Source organism: Xiphophorus hellerii, chromosome 15 (assembly GCF_003331165.1).
Source record: "Xiphophorus hellerii strain 12219 chromosome 15, Xiphophorus_hellerii-4.1, whole genome shotgun sequence".
Classification (NCBI taxonomy): Eukaryota; Metazoa; Chordata; class Actinopteri; order Cyprinodontiformes; family Poeciliidae; genus Xiphophorus; species Xiphophorus hellerii.
In genome coordinates this window covers 3,315,322-3,329,516 of record NC_045686.1, presented here as the reverse complement: position 1 = coordinate 3,329,516, position 14,195 = coordinate 3,315,322, and the positions used below count along the sequence as shown (strand labels likewise).

At 35.4% G+C, this 14,195-nt stretch overlaps 1 protein-coding gene across 1 annotated transcript; it reads left to right on the top strand.

Annotated features, from left to right (window-relative positions):
- The first annotated feature begins 612 nt into the window (after positions 1–612).
- uts1 (urotensin 1) lies at positions 613–3,536 on the top strand. Its single transcript, XM_032585303.1, has 2 exons — positions 613–796; positions 990–3,536. Exon 2 carries the CDS (start codon positions 993–995, stop codon positions 1,437–1,439), a length of 447 nt encoding a protein of 148 aa, XP_032441194.1. The 5' UTR covers positions 613–796; positions 990–992; the 3' UTR covers positions 1,440–3,536.
- Positions 3,537–14,195: the final 10,659 nt, after the last annotated feature.

Sequence of the window (14,195 nt, the reverse complement as noted above, 5' to 3'; positions counted from 1 at the left end):
ATTTCTAAACATTTATGCCAAACGCGGAGAATTGTTGAGCCTTTAGTTGTGTTTTAAGTGGCCAAATGGAGACAGAGATACATGTTTCTGTGATTTATAACAAACTCGTGAAATTATCTTATGTTTAACAAATTCCGTTTTGTCATCATGTGAAATCCAATGTTATTATACAAGTAGAAGCAGGTTCAGCACCATGGACAGCTCACGAGTTAGTTTGGTGCAATCGATAGAAGAAGAAATGTTTTTCCCAGTTTCATTTTCTTTCTTTGCGTCATTGTTGGGTTTAAACTTTGAATTAAATTTTTCATGCCAGCTTTTGAAAATCATAAACTAAATGAAAAATTTAGTAAACTAAATGAAAAATTGAGTTTATGATTTGGGATGCTAAACAAATGTTTTGACCAAACTTCAAAAAGCATAAGGAAGGAGCAACATTTATAAAATAAATCCTCTTTTTTTAGCAAACGTTGGGCTGTTAAACCCAAATAAAACGACCCAGTGAAGGTTCTGGCGTTTTCTTCCTTCATCTTGTAAAAGAAGATGAAAAACAAACAAAGCAGTAAAAGTTGCTGCTTTTATTCTCAGTCCCTCCGCGCTCCGCCAGCTGCCGCATCGTTGTGCGTCTTTTAGAGCTGCCCGCTTTCCAAGACGGCGGCATGTTGTTGCATTGACGTCAAAAAGGAGCGTGCTGGATGTATAAAACCCCGCAGACCTCTGGAGCCGCGGCTCACAGGACTTTCCAGAATCAGACCAGACATCTCTGAAAAGTTCAGCTGCATCAACTGACGAAAATCAAGTGAGTTCTGCAGCTTTTTCCATCCATCTAAAGGTCATAGTTGCCTTTAGCTGGGACAGATCTCTTCAGGATTGTTTTTTATAAATGTCATGCAAAAAATATTTAGTTTATTTTGCCAAAATGTTTACACTGTCAGATGTTTTAAGTTTCAAAACTAATTTTTAAAAAAATCGTAATTTCCTTTCGGTTGTAGGACATGAAGCCGGTCCCCCTCCTGCTGCTCCTCTCCTCGGTCCTCCTCTGGTCACACCCCCGCCCCGCCGCCGGCAGACCGCGCTCTCTCCCCGGCTGGCTGGATGGCACCAGCCGCCTCCAGACACAGCAGGTGGACGATGTTCTTCTCAGGGCGGCCACGGAAGGCGCCGCCTCGGAGCTGGTGGGCGACCACCTGCTGCGGCTGCTCCAGCGGAGGGACCCGGACCGCCTCCACCTGCTGCTGCCGGAAGCTGACGGCGAGGAGGAAGAGGAGGAGGAAGAGGCGCTGAGGACCGCGGCGCAGCTGCTGAAGCGCAGCGAGGAGCCGCCGCTCTCCATCGACCTGACCTTCCACCTGCTGAGGAATATGATCCAGATGGCCAAGATGGAGAGCCAGCGGGAGCAGGCTCAGCTCAACCGCAAGGTGCTCGACGAGGTGGGAAAGTGAAGCTTGCCGGGGATTCCTCCATGGCAGAATCCAAAACCTGAGATGATGCGCCTGCCTTCCCCACTGACAACATTTTACGCACACGGTGCCATTTTACGCATGTGTTTTGTTTGTTTTCATTCAAGAACAGTGACGGAAAACACTGAACAGGACTTCTCAGAACCCCTCATTCCCGTCAATCCCCGCTAAACTGAACTGTAGTGGATCTGCGTATAAAGTGGAAAACCTCCGACGACCTTCTGTTAGTTTTCAATGTTGTCATTTGGAAACCGGCTGTTCTTTTAATCCGCGCCTAAAACAAACAGCGGATTGATAAATGAGGGTGTGAATGGTACCAGAAATAGTTCCAAGACAGACAGGAACTGTTCTTATTTCTGTCCAAACAAAAATGTCTGGGAAAGATGAACATTTCAGAAAATTACTAAATAAAATTAAGAAACATAAATACTTTTAACTCATTTAAATGAAACCACTTCTGATTAGGGATGAAACTATTAATTGTGTTGAATCTATTATTGAAATAACAGTCAACTGATCAATTAATTGTTAATTGGAGTAGATTATTTGCTTAAAAAGCAACATCTTCAGAACAGTAATCAAGCCAAAACTGTATAAAATACAAATAAATTTTGCTTTAAAGGTGAAAACATTTCTGTCTGCAAATATGTTTTTGCCCAAAACTCCTCAAGTGGCCACTATCAGCTTCACCCAAATCAAATTCACTAAAGGAACTTATTGCATTTTAGGAAATAAAATTTAATAAATACATTTAATTATTTTTCATCTCTTGGTGTATTTCTAATATATAAAAAAGTTCTAAATGGTTAAATGAAAAATCTATCAAATGTGACAATTTTTTATCCGATTAGTTGATTAATTGTCAGAAAAATCTGTTACTACTTACAGTTCGCAGTCTGTCTTCAGAACTGTGGAATCATTTCTCTCAACAAAGAAGGGAATCTGTTCTTGTGTGTGTGTTGGTGTGGGTGTGTGGGTGTTTGTGTGTGTGTGTGTTTGTGTGTGCTGGAGCAAATATAGTCTTTGATTGATGTTCTGTTACGACTTTCCTTCAGATCAAGACATTTTCGTTTCCGCTCATGTTGTCTTTAAGTTTGGGTTTCTACCTGAGCAGGAGCACACTCACCTGTACATTATAAACTGTAGCATGTAAACTGAAAAAAGAAAGAAAAAAAACTTAGTTTTGTTCATGTCTGTCACATCTGTCTTTGTTTTAGCAACACAGTTTTAAAAAAGCTTTTTGCCATTTATATTTTCTAATAAAAAAGGTTACAGTGAAAATTGTGTGTTTTCACTTCTCTTGTAAATATTAGTTTATTTTTGCTATTTGCTGTGGTTTGTTTAAACATTGTGAAGATCAGAAATATCATCTTAAAACTGTAAAAACTGCAGATTAAATCAAACATTTAAATCACTTTCATTTAAACCAATTTTCTTTAATATCCTGCAGCCATGATGGAAAAAACTTTATACTTTATGACGGCGGTGTCAAACTCATTTTCAGCTGTGGCAGAATGTATTGATGAAACCCATTAAATGCTAAATTTGCTTAATTAGTACTTCTTAAATTGTAACAAGTTTTAACATCTTTTCACGTTTGTCCAATACAAAACTATAGAAATGGACAAAATAATATTTAACCATTGTTATTTTTACTTTAAATGTATATTCAATTCATTATTCACTCATTTTCAAAGCAATACTATAAACCTAACTTCAACTCAATTCATACCAAAGTCCTAAACCTATTCGATAACCCAAAAACAAAACGTATTTTTTCTTTTTACTGCGGCTTTGGGCCCCATAAAGAGCCATCAGTCCTCACAGTTTAAGTATTTGTTGGAAAATTTGACCTTATAAGCTGAGAAACGTTAAAACAACATTTGGATCCAAGTTTTTACGCTCCATCTTTGCCACTAAATGTAATTTGATTTAATTAGCATTGTGTAGTTTCTCTGTCCTCTGTGTTTTTTCTCTCTTTCTGCAGGTGTAGAAACAGACTTCTTTAATGTTTTCTCTCCATTTTTTTCCTTTCTTTCCGTGTCCATTGCATTCAAAATAAACCCATATCAATTTCTATCACGTCCATAAACAACGTCTGCCTGTTTTCCTTATGTTGTTGTTGTTGTTTTATCTACATTTGTAGACATACTCACACCATCTGACAGCCAAAATATCAGTCATGGGTTTAGAGCTTCTTGTTCCCTGCAGTTACACATCTTGCCAGAAATGTTGCAACTTAAACAAAAGTCAAGCTGTGAAGTCAGAGCAGCGGATTAGCTGGAGAGCGACCAATAAACTAGAGAGAAATGTGTCATCACTTTCATGTCATCTGCTCCGTCTCATCTTGTTGACAAGAGTCTTGCTAAAGATCCACGAAGTCCAATGAAGAGTGACAGCTGATGGAGTCGTGAGCGACTAGTTGAGAACAAACGATAAGAGATGAAAAGAAACGCAGAAGGAAAATTGGCCTCCAGGCTCCTGTGTTTCTGACTCACTTTGAAATATATATATGATCATCAGATGTTTAAATTAGCGATTCAACCGCCGCTGCATTAGGATAGCTAATAGCAGCAGTAGCTAATTAGCTAATTAGATTAGCTAATTAGCTACTGCTAACTAGCAGTAGCTAACCTACCACAGCAATCAATCATTAATAATCACAAAAATAAACATCAAGCCTAAAATAAATTTTTTAATAATTTTGATCACGTTTTCATCATATTGTTATCATTGTGATCAGGACAGTTATTCTATTGTCAGTATCTTTAATATGCTCATTATTATCACTATTATCATGAAAGAGTAAGAATAAATACTTTATGAGTCAAAATGTCAGCTTAGTTAAAAGTAAATAAGGAGAAGAAATGAACATTTCTGTGGTTAATGCCTCAGAGTCCAAAAAGCCGCCAAGTTCCCCAGAAACAGCAGACAGGAGGTAAACAGATCAATAAGACATTTTTGAGCCTGAAAAAATGAAAACATAATCTTTCTTTTCTCTTTTGTTTATTTGTTTTAGAAATCAATCTATTGGCAACTGCAGGACATCATTAATCTGGCTGTGATGGTCCGTTTTGACCCAGTTGGAGCCAACAGACGAGTCCTGAGTGATGCTGCTGTCAACCACATAAAGTTTAAACTCATGACCAGAAGTTTTTTATTTCATCAACATCAGGTTCCTTTTTTCATGTTCAAACATAGAAGACGGCTAAAATTCTGAATCCTTTCAGGAGCCTCAGAAAACTCTTCAGATGATATTTCTTTAAAAGTGATGCATTATTTTTTTATGGTAAATATACCTTTACTTCTACAGTATTATTAGCTTACATTCTGTCATATTTAAACCTTTGTGTGAATCTGGATGCTTCCATTTTGCCGTCACTTTGGGTTTCCCTTTGGAACAATAAAAGTTATTTCTCTTCTTCGTTTCTTTCTGACTTCTTGGTCTTAATCCCCACACAGTTTTTTTTTATATTTATCATTATTTACATAACATCTTAAATTAGTAACTAAACTGACAGCTTTGCAAAGCTTCAATGCTGAGGAACAAAATCATTCCCACTTCTCCACCCACAGCCCTGAATGCATTCTTAAACCCACTGCATTCATTTCCTGTGAGTTATAAGTAGACAGATGTATTTTCTACACAAAGCAGCAGCTTTCTGGTTCTGTAACGTGGGAGGCAAAGAAACTCGCAGTGATTTCTGCGTCTTTGTTTCACCAGATGGATCATCTCTGAACTGTACAGAATTATATGATTTATGTTTTTAAATCAGTTGTGTCTGTTTTCAGAGGCGTGTTGGTCATCGGGAGGGTCAGGACGTTTCCCGAACGGCCGAACTGTATGGCAGGCCGTTTTAACATAAAATTGGCTTCACCACACTTACATTCCCGGTGTCTTAGATATGACTAGATATATTAGTTAATTAAGATATATCTAATTATATTTTGACTACACAAAAGGTGTATGTGAGATATCTCAGATTACATTTTGAGTAATGATGTCAGATTTAATATTAAGTTGCATGGCAGTTTCAATTCATGATATCTACAAAGAATTACTATATGAAACATATATTTCAGATATCATCAATTAAGTTATGAGTTGAGAGATCTTACATTTTTTCTGACTATAATCACAATTCAAGTTAAAGATAAAAAAAAGACATATTCTAGGAGCAGTGTTATGTAAAACTGACTCTTTTTTAGCTTTACATCATGTTATAATATTATTACTTCATCAAAAATATACTTGTGTTGCCTTGATTCTTTCGTGTATGTTTGAGAAATCCTTTAATCTCCATGGCAACCATTCAGCTGTGCAAAACATTTGGTGGGACAGAGTGCTGCCTTTGAGGATGAAGCTACTCCTCTGAGCTGCAGTTTCCAAGCTTTCGAGCTTCTGCATTACAGAGCAGCCGTCCCTCACTCAGCTCCTTCAGACTAGCCAGCAGCAGTTAGCAAACACCTGGTAGAACTGCACAGCTCCTGAGCTCATTATAGGAGCTGCTTGTCAGAGAAAAGCTGGCAAAAGGTAAATAGAGGAGCCATGTTGTGATGACTTCACAAACAGCCAAAGTTTCTTGAAGAGACAGAGGCTCAGTTTCAAGGTTAAATTACAAAGTCAAATTTCTTTTAATTTATATTTGATAAACAGCATTTTATAATAACTGAAGGCAACATAGTTACTTGATTGTGCTATAAAATAGCACTCTGTGGCAGAAAACACATAATACTGCCCCTTTAAATGTATTCTTGATGGTAGATGTATGCATTCAACTAGTGCAAATTAAATTCCAAATATATTGAAAGCAAATAATAACAAGAAAACACTAACATAGGAATATCTAGAATTTCTGATGTGAAATGTCCATAAGTTTCTGTGTGTTTGCTTTTCCTCTTCCACACTTTGTGTGGAGAAGAAAAGATGAGTGGAGACGCCGCCAAGCAAGCCGCCATGTTGCTGCACGGAGGTGGATCATGGCGTCATTTTGACTGAATCAGCACCAACAAACTGCTGCTTCCTAACCGAGCCCAGGGAGTTCTTCACACTGCAGCTCACTTTGGTCCAATTGGAGATGATTTCACACGTTCCCTCTTTATAATGCATAATGAGCTTCTCACTTACCAGGGTGTTTGGCATTTTCTGTGTTACTGTTTCGGTCTCCTGCTGAAAGATTTTGTAATTTCTCTCACCTGGAATGTTTTGTCAACTTGCACGAATACTCTCAGGCCCAACCTTATTGTCTATAACCTCTAATGGGTTTTAGCTGGGGATGAAATTGGGATGGATGAAACCAAACAATGTTCTCCAATACTCCAGCTTCTTCTAAAAAATGAAAGTATATTTTGTTTAAAACATACAGGACAAAAGATTGAAAGTAAAAATTATGGTTATCCACATTTAAACAAGTCACATACCAACACAGGCTGGAGGGCCACTTAGCAAGGAAGAAGTCAAAACTCTAAATCGAGCATAAAAAGACAGATTACAGTTTGCAAATGCACTCAAGTTCAAAAACTTTATTTCTGAATTTGTGTCTTTTAGTTTGGCAAAACTAAAATTGAAGTGCTAGGCCATGACTGGGATTGTAAACTTGCTATTTTTGTTAACTAACACATGTTAAGCTGTAAATGTGAACTTTCTGTACCGTATATTATTCTTAATTTAGTTAGTTTGATGTGCTTGTATTTATTTTAATATTTTGGTCATTGTGTGAATCTACGTACGTTGATGTCACTTTGCTAATCTAACACCTAAATTTCACTTATTCTATTCTATTCTATTCTATTACGACTTTTGACTTTTTATTCATGTAGACAGAAACGTATTTATTGATACATCCATCATCATAACAAGCAAATAGATTTTCCTTGTAGGTCTGCTGAAAAATAAAAAAAGATTTTAAAAAAAACAATATTATAATTTCTAAGACTAAGATATAACTGGAAGGCTTTTAAAACTAAAATTAGAAACAAGGTTTTAAATTTATGTTCTAAAAAAACCCTAAACAAAATATCTAAAACATTACTAAATTACTGGAGCTAACTGCCTTTAAAAGGGTTCATTCTTGCAGCTTTTCTTTTGTAGTGACATGTTACAATTTCAGAAAATGAAGATATTTTTGTTCCTTGTCTTTTGTTTTGTATCGTGTCTGTTAAATAAATCTATCAGTTTTAGCTATTAGCCCTAAAGAAAACTAAACACGTTCCCATCCAGACTTTTCTCCTTGTTTAATTTCCTCTAATTTCCAAGCAAAGTTGTAGCAATAAATATTAAATCAGTATAAAAGGCCAACATTGACCCAATCCATCAGCAAACCAAACACACACACTGATCCGTGTACGGCGGACAGCGATGGCAGAACAGATTTGTTTGGTTTCTAATGTCAACAATTGGATCATCCATTTAATAATTCATGAGAGGTGACACATGGTCTGACAGCGAGGCGATGACTGGACCGGTTCACCCAGTGCAGAACCTCCACAAACCTCAACAAGAATATATTTATTTCAATTAAATGTTTTATTTTTAAATAGCATTTAGTTCAGGAAAGGAAAGATAGCTTTGGAGAAAAAGATACTGCACACTTAAATCATTTAGTTTTTATTTATTAATTTTCTGCCCAGGTTCTAATCGAACTGTAGGCTGGAGACATATAAACATTTTGCATTTTAGAGATTTTTATTTGAAAACCATTTAATTATATTTGCTTTTTACTTCACAGAGTAACAGAAGTACATGTTGAGAAGGAAGGAAGGAAGGAAGGAAGGAAGGAAGGAAGGAAGGAAGGAAGGAAGGAAGGAAGGAAGGAAGGAAGGAAGGAAGGAAGGAAGGAAGGAAGGAAGGAAGGAAGGAAGGAAGGAAGGAAGGAAGGAAGGAAGGAAGGAAGGAAGGAAGGAAGGAAGGAAGGAAGGAAGGAAGGAAGGAAGGAAGGAAGGAAGGAAGGAAGGAAGGAAGGAAGGAAGGAAGGAAGGAAGGAAAATATTTACTTTTTTCTCTGTTTTGCTTGGAAAAGTCTTGATTTCCCAGACTCTTCCAGGCTCTTCCAGGTTTTTCCAGACTCTTCCAGATTCTTCCAGACTCTTCCAGATTCTTCCAGGCTTTTCCAGACTCTTCCAGGCTCTGTAGGAATCCTGTCAGAAGTTTTTATTACAGCTGAAGTTTGTTTCTATTGGAGGAATGCACTTTGAGTAACTTCTGGCCCTCAGCATGACTCACCACATTGTGCATCTGCTTCCAGCGTCTCCTGACATCATGAGCGTCTCTTACAGCTAATCTGCAGCCGAAGTGCCGCGCGACCGGAGAAACATTCACACCTCTGCACCGGCCAAATGAAATCAACAAAACTTTTGTTGCTTGTTTTTCTCATCCACTTTCCTGAGCCTCGTTTGAATTTTAGATGAGTGATTCAGATTCAGAGTGAGAGATGGAGAAAACCGGCTCTGAAGTGTCCACACAGCATCACTGCTGATGCTGCAGCAGACCCAGAACTGCAGCAGCTTTGGGTCTGCTGCAGCATTCTCTACTGAAGTCCATTGCATTCACCAAAAAAAAGAAAAAATATAGTTATCTTATCTCATAATTACCACATCAGGATTCAGTCATTACGAGTTAATATCTCATTTCAAGAAAGAAAAAAAATAGCATAATTGAGAAATAAGATGATGTAATTATGAGCTAAGATCTCAAAAATACAAGAAATAATTTCAGAATTCAGAGATAAGATATCATCATAATGAGGCTTTATTTTGTAATTACAAGAAAAGATGTCATAATTACGAGATCTTAAGACATATCTCAAAAGTACAAGAATAAATCTCATAATTACAACGTAAGATGACATAATTATGAGACACAAACTTGTAATAATTACAATCTTTTCTTATAACTACATCTTGTCCCGTAATTATGAAACATTTACTCATAATTACAAGACAATATATCATAATTATTAGGAAAATATCTCATAATTTATCTCATAATTATTTGATAAAATTTCATAAATGAGATAAGATGCCATAATTACAAGATAGGATCTCATAATTACTAGAAAAGATGTCACAATTAGAGTCCTTATTTCATAATTAGAAAAATGTTCAGAATTATGAAAAAAGGTATCGTAATTACGAGAAAAGATATCATAATTAGGAGATAAGATCTTGTAATTATGACATATTTTCTCATACTTATGAGATAATTTGAGATTTTTTTCTCAGGTGGATCCAATGCTCTTCTGTACTTTTCTGTATCCCACCAGAAACAGAACAGTGTTGGACTCAGTGTTTCTGATATGTGGAGGCAACCGCTGCTTGCATTTTCATGAAGGATGATCTCTGCTTGTGTTGTGATTGTGCAAACAGGACAGGAAGGAGGAGGACCTGGAGATAAAGGTCACCATCCCAAACTGAAACCTCTTCTGCCATTTTAACCTTTAGAGCTAGCTTCAGCGCTAACATGTTGTTCTCCTCGACTCTTTGGAGTTTTGTCTGTGCATCTGAACTGAGAAACACCTGCAGCAGGTGGAGAGGTGGAGGATGTTGATCCTCTCTTCACCTTCTTCACACCTCAGTGTGAAGATGCCATGCGGCCATCATCGGCATGTACGTCATCCATTTTGGCTCTTGGACTTATTTATTTCAACTTTTCCAGGGGAGGAATAATTATACAAAAACAGAAAATGGCTTTCATTTTATTGAGGATTTTCTCTGATCTACACATATCCAAATTATTCACACAGGCTCAAACTTATACATAAACTTGCCAATATTTCACTAATTATCACTCAGCAAGTTGAATATTTAGTCTTCAGCATAATTCTGGGTTGATATCTGACCAGTAGAGTTGATTTAAACCTTAAGCATAATTCATATATTTTTTGATCAAACAAAAACATCAAACTGTCAATAAAAGAAAACAACTTTTTATTTTTAATATCAACACTCAATGTTTATGGAAACTAAGAAGCTAACAGAATGAATATGGAATGCCTGTTTTCTACAAATTTCTGAGACATGCCTGGTTCATTCAGGCTGCATGAGAGTGAGAGAGAGCAAAACATTCAGCAGGTAACAGGAAGGCTCAACAGAATAAGGTCGCTGTGTTTATCCATTTAAACTTACAACCTATGTTGCAGTTCATGCTGGATTTGGAAATGTTGGTAGCATTCTGGAAATCTAAAAATTGAGACTTGGGATCTACGTATGTTCTCTAGCAATAATGTAAGATGCTAATCATAGTTTTAAATGTCAAATTAGTTTTTTCTTCTTCTTAAACTCCTAAGCCTACCATATGAACTGTTTATTCCACGTTTTTAGATTTTTTTAAAAAAAATTTAGATTATTTAATAAAAACCAGTAAGTAACTTTTACAAAAAAAGATTTTTTACATATTTGTTGAAACTGTCACTATATTGACAGCTGCTCGGCCTTCTCCCAGTGCTCCCATTTCTAACTAAAAGCAACCAATCAGAGCCAGGAGGTGGGTCTTAGTGCTGTCAATCAATCTTTGTGTGCATTGCTCCTCACCTTTCTATAAAGCAGAACCTGTCATGATAGCTAAGGTTAGTTCGCATGGTGGCTAAATGGTTTTTCTGTAAAGGTGAGTTCACGAGATTGATTGGCAGCGCTAAGACCCTCCTCCTGGCTCTGATTGGCTGTTTTTGATCGGTAGCAGTGCATTTCTTCATATGGCAATAGCACTCCAATGATCCTCCAAGAAGGAGGTGGACTAGATTGATATTTTCACAGATTATATGTCTCATATCATAATGTCACAATATGATAATAGTTTTAGCTCATTTTATTTTACTTGAGTACAAGAAATTGTACTCAAGTAAAAGTAGAACTACTTCAATATATTTTTACTCAAGTAAAAGTGTAAAGTAACCATCCAAGAAATTACTAAAGTAAGTATATTTTTTCAAAAAGATTACTCAAATAAATGTAATTGTTGACGCTGGGCAGTAACATGTAGTTACTACCCAACTCTCTGCATATTGAAGGATGAGTGATCTTTCAAACTTATCACTTGCGTCTTCAAGCTAAACCCCTTTTTAAAAGCACATTTATCTCCTTATTTTGTTATATTCTAGAAAAGCGACATAATTAATCTAAACTGAAAAGTTAGAAACATCTCCAGGCTGTCGGCCATTACACCTTTCAGCTCCATGAGCACAAATGACTCACAGGAGCCCAACAGTCAACTCAACCAATGACAACAATAGCATGCAGGTGTCGATGTACGAAGACTTATTTTCCCTTTAAATATCTTTCACTTTTTCCCTCTGTGTCTCCTCTTCCCAGGAATCTGACAGGAAATTTGGTCCAGCTCTTAGTTTAATTGCCTGTTGTTGTCTGCGAAGCATCCGCAATCCCTGGCAACAGGACTTGGCAAAATGTTCCGCATTATTCAACCGGCTTAGCTTACTTCTGTTCTCGCTGACGTCGTTTAACGTCAGCAGATGATGGAGGAATTTCATAAAAAGTTTGGCTGAAACGACGGTTTTATTTTTGCCACTTGGAGTAAATAATGTGACATACCGCTGACCTAAAACTCACTCAGAAGATACTTTTGCTCTAAATCACCGTAATTAAGTTTAATATTATCTAATAAATGTTAATAATATGATGAAAAAAGATGAGAAATTACAAATAAAAAGAACATTTGTGAACAATCCCATCTATTTTAACCTGCAGAGATAATTAGGGAGATTCTTGTGTTTTGTGCCAACTCCTCTCACACAGTGAGTCATTCTCATGTTATTTAGTGAAAGTGACAAATTTACACAGATGATGACTGAAATGACTTGTAACTGATAAATCTGAGACGCTTCTTCGAGCAAAGATAAGAAATAAATAACGATTAAAAAAGCAAATATTTTAATCTGTAATAATTTAGCCAAAAATGTGCAATATTTGCCAAAAACAATGAATGTTTTTTAAAAAAAAAAGTAATATTGGAGATAATAACCACACAACACTTTCAGTGTTGCTGGTTGCTTTTTTTCTTTACTTTTCCGGTTGCATTTGTTTGAAATCAGCCATTTTTACTGAAAATCATGATTTTGTTTGTGTGTCAGGAGGAGGGGAATTTCTAAATTAGTAGTAAAATCCCAGATATGGTGCTGTATTTTTATTTTATTTTAATATTGCTATAATTTTACAGCTTTTGTAAATTCTTGGTCTACTTAATGAAGATTAAATAATTAATCTAAGTGAATGAACAGGCTTTATTTTGGATACATACAAATATGCAAATTTAAGGAATAGACTAAATCATTGCAGACAAAGAAACAATTGCTGAAGCACAGATTTGTTAATGCCTCCCACATATCAGCTATAAGAATATGACAGCAACTCAATGGGCTTATAATCCGTCATTATATTATATTTAATCAACATGGCATCATTTGTTATTTTGCATTTTAGCATTTTCTTGATCAAGATCTCTGCAAACACTTGCAAGTCAGCAGACTTCAAACCTGCAGTAAATTAAAGTAATACTGCCCTCTTCTGGTACCAAAACGCTACCAGCGTCATCCACTTCTATAAACTCAGTGTAAACATGAGTAAACAACAACAACAACAAAAAACCCTTCAAATAAATCTGTCCAATAATTTCCCAAAAATAAAAGGAAACAGAAAAGAATAAAAATAACTGATATTTATAAAGAAATTACTATGTAGTGTAATGTATCTATCTAATTTCTGTAAAAAATAAATATAACTAAAACTTTTTTTAAATTAATTTTAAAAAAATTAATTTTTTTAAAATTAATTTTTTAATTTTGCTATATTTTTAAATCAAAAATATAGCAAAACATAACGTAATATGTCAAGACAAACATCTTATGGGATGTTAATAGAGGGAATGGGAAAATATATTCTTTCATTTGTATTTTTAAAATTAATTTTATAATTTGTTTAAATTGATAGTTGGTACGGAAAACGATTTGGTCCACTAAATAAATAAATAAATAAATAAATAAGCAAGCTTAGCTATTTCACCAAGGAGGCCTTTTAAGACAACTTTACAACACATACTGGAAAAAAAATCAATGAAAAATGGGTGTTTAAAAAACAATCTACCGTATGACGTCAACAAGGAAACGAACAAACTTTACTTTCAAATTAAAATTTCAGTGGTATAGCAACTTTTTCCTATTGTTTCAACATTAATGTGCCATTTATGAAATTAGATTCTTTAGTTAATTTGATAATTGTCAAGCAACTATAACTATTTAAAGTGTTTAAATATTAAAGCTACCAGAAAGGGTGGGAAACTACTATCTACTTTTATTTGTATGTATTTATCTAAACATTTTTTACAACAGTTTACTCTCAAACCTAAAAATATTCATTCATTAAAAAAATTTGTGCTAAAAAATATTCATGAGATAAATCAACCACCTATGACTTCTTTAATACCTTATACAGAAAAATAATCTCAAAGAACTAAATTGTTTATTTACTATTTGTCTCTTATTGTAGCCACAGTCTAACAACAAAACACACATTTCGCTTACAATTTAACTTCAAATTTAGCAACAAATAAATGACTTGGTACATCCTTCTTTTTTATTTATAGCATTTTATAAACACCAATATAAATACATTACCATTTATTTTATTTTATTTTTTTCAGCTCAATTTGGCTTAGCTCGTTCATATCTTTGATTTTATTTTGAAAATTCTTACCGGAAGCTCCAATTCTGTTTTGCGTCAAACATTCGGCTA

Excerpts from the sequence above, each read along its gene's own strand:
- uts1 (XM_032585303.1), top strand. The coding sequence starts at position 993 with ATGAAGCCGGTCCCCCTCCTGCTGCTCCTCTCCTCGGTCCTCCTCTGG.